General features: G+C 32.7%; 1 protein-coding gene across 1 annotated transcript; it reads right to left on the minus strand.

The window, feature by feature from the left end:
* Positions 1-496: 496 nt before the first annotated feature.
* LOC138308851 (Golgi SNAP receptor complex member 2-like) lies at positions 497-5,578 on the minus strand. The gene is made up of 2 exons (XM_069249880.1): positions 5,162-5,578; positions 497-2,888 (listed from the first exon to the last, which is right to left on the minus strand). Exons 1-2 carry the CDS (start codon positions 5,431-5,433, stop codon positions 2,516-2,518), a joined length of 645 nt encoding a protein of 214 aa, XP_069105981.1. The 5' UTR covers positions 5,434-5,578; the 3' UTR covers positions 497-2,515.
* Positions 5,579-5,663: the final 85 nt, after the last annotated feature.

Raw genomic sequence — 5,663 nt, forward strand, 5'->3', positions numbered from 1 at the left:
TGCATGATGTGCTTGGTCCCTACATGTAGTTCTGCATATCCATTAAGGATGAATTGTGGTGGACAGCAGCCATTTTGAATTTTGACACTTGCAGTACGTTGCTACAATGAATACATGCAGACTTTAAATGTGCATTAAATATTTCAATGGGAGTGGGGAAAGAACAAAGCCGTGAAAAGATCCCTTTTATGGTTGGTGTCAAAATCCCTTTGGTATCTCGTTTAGTTTGTAATCTAATCCATCTTCACATATCACACAATTATCTCCCCTTGCTGAAGATATCGATTGTGACACCATTATTATGTTGTTGCATTTATAAGATGTGATGTTACACTCATAGACTCATGGTGTAACAATGGATAGACTAAACAGAGATTTATGAAATTCAGAATATAAATGTCACACAAGAAACGATAAGAACATTTGCTTACATTTATAACTTAAATATATTTATCATTATCAAATTGAACAATAAAAAGACCAAAAACAAAAGAAAAATCTTTCATATATTTATTTTATAATTATTTTCAATGTTATGGAAATACAGAAATACAATCTGTTTCATGACACTATGGTAACCATAACAACCAATGAACTGCATATATACACAGAAAAGGGTGTAAAATAACTTACAATATGTTATATGAATTTGTTAAAAATGGACAATTGGAATCAAGTGGACCATTGGGTTGAATTTTAATGCTGATAGAGATTGATGTAATAACTCTGAACACTAAGGGAAGTAACTCTACATTATTCACAGAGAAACACATCTGAAAATGTCATAACTGTAGTGAAACACCACAACATGTACCAGGTATTTTTCTTTAGATTAACATGGCAACAGTGGAAATAGAAAAATAACTAAGTCTTAGCGAATCAAATCAACAAATGACTGTCTCAACTGTTTCAGTTATCACTAATAAAGTGACTTAAAATTAAAAGATAATTAAAGAAGAAAATATGATAATAACAATTGATTTACAATATTTTACAGTGACTAGAAACAGAATAATTAGCTTAAAGAAGTAGCAGTATCAGATTCTTGAAAAATGAGGAATTATTTTAATTCTGAAACATTCACCTTACAAATACCAACAAATGAAGACATCCAGTATGATATTGATATAATTGATGAAGAATTCTTCCCAATATCATACATTCAACACAAGTGATATTACATATAATTAACATTTTTGAAAATCAAAAATAACCATTTTTCAACAATCGTTCTTTACTGATAAAATTCTCATGTCATCAAGTCCAATTTCCTCAGTACTTCCAGTACTTTGATTTTCATTAATCAAACATACAGATATAGTAGCTTAGGGACTTGACAGAAATGCTCCATCCTACATACCAATAACACCTAATACACATATAGCAGTGTAGGAATTTTGTGTCAAGTCCCTGCACATATGCATGAATTTAAAAGATATATAAATAACATCAATATATTAACATTGTTTTACCAGTATTTCAAGTTGATACTGTAGATATTGTACAATGTACATGTATTAATGAGAGTCCATTTAAAATAGGATGTAATTAACTGAAGCTTATAGGATGCGAGTTTTATGAAGTACATGTAATTTGAAAAACACACTACAGAATTTTTTGATAAATACTATCTATTATACATCACTTGCCAAAATTGACCTTTTGACAGGCCTAAATTTGTTAGACAGAGTCAATATCAGAAGTTTCAATTTTTATCCTTGTGAAACCCTCTTATCTTAAACTTGTTTAAGCTTGTGATAGTCTAACCTATCTTAACGACCGACCACTTCTGTAGAAAGACCAACTTCCGAATAAGACCACTTTCTAATAATTGTACATATTTATGATTATAATGACTGCAATTTATTTCTATCTATCATCAAAATTTCTTATGTCATCATAATCTTCAAACCATTCACAGTTTAATTCATATTTGAACTTTTCCAAGTCTGAAGATGGAAATAGCCTAAAATAATTAAAAATGAAACTTCAGGGGTGAATGTCTGAATGATTTACATGTGATAAGTAAAGTTAATTTTAAAATTACTATAGACAGTTAACAAAAATCTTGTAGGTACAAAACTCTCATAGATAGTCTGTATAATTATACATAATGTATACATGTATTAATAATCTTAAATATATTGCACCAGATTTGCCACAAAAAAGTACTGTATAGCTGATTTTAGTCTTATTTCTGTAGGAAAAAATTAGTGATTTTGAATTAAAATGGGAAATTCAATTTCGAGATGTGTGATACAGCTAGAAAAGAAAGTATGATTGATACATTAGTTAACTCAGTTACTCCTGTAATTTCATGTCAATGGACTGCTAAATGGCTGTTTAATCTTTGATTTAGAAGAGCCTGCTTCTGTTTTCAGGATTTTTTTAGAAAGAATATAATCCTGGAAATAAAATTTAACAGACTTTTAAAGATTTTCTGTCTAGGCCTAAATCAAATCTTTAAATAATGCTTCTAAAGGACAACAAAGCTATTTTTAGACACGTTAGTAAATCAGGTAAGATAACTCCATACTAGATACATAATCACACATGTAATGATCATGCCGCCAAACAGAATGTATTTATCTTGATAACTCCGTTTCTCTATCAGCCGCATCACCGTGTTACTTAGTCCTAGCACATTAGCCACATCCAACATCTTTTTGTGAGCACCTTTGAGAGTTATTCGCTGATCCTTGAGATTGTCTATGATGCTGTTACCAGAACCTAATAAGTTATCAATGTCACGGTGGGAGTTCCGAAGACGTTCATTGTGGGCGAATCCGGCGTCTATCTGGATAGAGGTGTCTCGGTCTTGGTCATTGGTGGTAAATGTACGCGTTAGGAGTGCTTCTCTCTCTCTTTCTTCTTCTTCTCTCACATAGCTGGAAAGAAAGAAAAGATTTATGCTTAAAAAGACAAATGCCTAAGTTAACTGTCTCCGTGTTACAGAAATCATGCCAAGAAACTCTTGTCGGATCCACAAATATGATATAAGTATATAGAGGCCTAGGGATATACCTTTTAATACTATAATTGTGTACTTATCAGTAAGAAAAAAAAACCAGGTCTGTGACAAATAGTGATTCAGCGGGAGGGCTTATATAGGCATAGCCTGCTGCCCAATCCCTATTAAATCAAATAATTTAATAAAATATTTTGAAATGAAAAACAGTCAGAGCTGGGATTTTCTTGGTTGGTACTGATACAGCACTTACTATTGCAGTGGAAAAGGATTATGGAGCTAGGATTTGTTTGGTCGACTTCATAAACTAGCAGCAAAAACATATAATACATAGGATATGTTGCATCCTAAAACCCTCAAGGAACTACGCAAGCAAATAAGTAACCCTCTAGCAGAATTTTTTAACAGATCACTCCAGGAAGGCAAATTACCAGAAACTTGGAAAGAGGCGAATATAACAGCAATTTCCAAAAAGGGCTCAAAATTTGGGGCAGGAAACTACAGACCAGTCAGCCTTACAAGCATTATTGGAAAAACACTGGAAAAATTAGTAAGAAATAGCATTGTAAATCACATGTACAAAAATAATCTTTTGAGTAATAAACAACTTGGTTTTATAAATTGGAGATATATGCAACTTCAACTACTAATGATTTTGGAAGAATGGACAAAAATAATTGATAATGGTAGTCAACTGGATGTAATTTACATGGACTTCATGAAAGTGTTTGATAAAGTTCCACACCATCCGTTTGATAAAGTTCCACACCATCGTCTAATAAAGAAACTTAGAGGATATGGAGTGAGTGATAGGACTACTAACTGGATAGCAAATTTTCTTAGCAATAGATGCCAAAAAGTCATTGTAAATGGAGAAACATCAAAGATATATCCTGTATTTATTAAAGCGGCATACCCCAGGGAAGCGTCCTTTGACCAATTTTATTTGTACTCTACATTAATGATTTACCAGAAAATACAGAATCCCTGACATCACTTTTTGCAGACGATACAAAATTACACAGAGAAATCAAAAGCATAGAAGATAAAAAGTATTTTGCAAAATGACTTGATCAATCTTGAAAAATGGTCTGAAAAGCGGTTACTTAAATTTCATCAAAATAAATGTAAAGTCCTTGTGATTAAATTCAAAGAAAAGAGAGTATATAGTATGTCTGCAATTAGATCTGATAATATTAAATCAGAAAAGGATATTGGAGTAACAGTGGATGAAGATTTAAATTTTAGAACACGCATCCAATTACCCGGTAGGAAATAAAGCAAACAGCATTTTAGGACTGATAAGAAGAACCTTTACCTTCCTGGATGAAAAAAATGTTTAAACTATATATATATACTGTTTTAGGCTCTCGTGAGACCCCACCTGGAATATGCCTCAAGTGTGTGGAGTCCATATATGATAAAGGATATATATAGAACTTATAGAGAACGTCCAACGAAGAGCTACAAAGCTCATACCAGGCTGTAAAGACTTGCCATACCCAGAGCATCTACATAGACTAAATCTGACTACCCTAGAACATCGAATGAAAAGTGGGGACCTGATAAATGTTTTCAAAATCCTGAAAAATATTTGTGATGAGTGTGTCACATCGTTTATTTTCCAAATGGATACCAACAGCAGGACAAGAGGACACTCCTTAAAAATATTCAAAAAACGATGTACATTTAACACAGATATTCGAAAAAATTTCTTTAGTTTTCGAGTTGTAGATACCTGGAACAATTTACCTCAGCATGTTATAGATGCAACAGATGTCAAGAAATTTGAAATTCTTTTAGATAATCATTGGATAAACTGTCAACAAACATTTTAACTTTAATACATGCTTATTAACTCAAATGTACATTAAATTACATGTATATAATATATATACTGTATACTCTACATATAGCGAGTAGAAGAATATAGATACAAAGAACATCTAAAATTACACTAGAGGCTAAAAGCCTGCATCCCTAATATGTCGTATTAAATCGAGTTAGACGATGAGAAAATTCTGATAGGCATATTCGAAAGGCCATCAGAAGTTTCTCAATATCGACATCTAATATTATTGGATTATTATCGTCTGTAACAGAGCTAAAATTTGATTGGTCAACACTGATACAACGATTACCGTCTGTAAAGGAGCTTAAAATTTTATTGATTGACTCCGATACAACACTTACCGTCTGTGTTGAATTTGACGTAACGCAGCCTGGATATGTTGACAGTCATACTTCAGTTGGTCGACTCTCAGCTTGGCGTTTGCGCGTCGTGTAGGTGGCTCCTTATTGACGAGTATCTCCAGACGCTCGCAGTTACTGACGATATGATCGATGTGAGCCTGTATTTCATTCTCAACTAAATGAACATGATCACCGACTGTCTTTTCTACTCTCCCCAAGTCGACTTGAACTTCCTGTATTAATTTGTTCGTCTGATGATATAGGGATTCCATTTTGTCTTTTATCACTATCTCTTCTTAAAATACTGTCTGTATACAACTATATCCGAAATTCACCATTCCAGTTGCTCAGAAAAGTCGACCATATGATTGACGAAAGTTGGACCGACGTGTCAGCAACTTCCAGATCAAAATCCAAAAATCAACGTCAATTTTGCGCTCTAAATGCATAAGATTTTTGACATATTGCTATCAAACATTTTAATGCACACGATTATATCAGA

Source organism: Argopecten irradians, chromosome 15 (assembly GCF_041381155.1).
Source record: "Argopecten irradians isolate NY chromosome 15, Ai_NY, whole genome shotgun sequence".
In the NCBI taxonomy this organism is placed as follows: domain Eukaryota; kingdom Metazoa; phylum Mollusca; class Bivalvia; order Pectinida; family Pectinidae; genus Argopecten; species Argopecten irradians.

What these genes read in the sequence shown, in the direction of transcription:
- LOC138308851 (XM_069249880.1), bottom strand. Translation starts at nt 5,433, where the DNA reads ATGGAATCCCTATATCATCAGACGAACAAATTAATACAGGAAGTTCAA. An exon ending in CGTCAAATTCAACACAGACG is followed by an intron (nt 2,889 to 5,161) that starts GTAAGTGTTGTA and finishes CTTTCTTTCCAG; the next exon opens with CTATGTGAGAGAAGAAGAAG.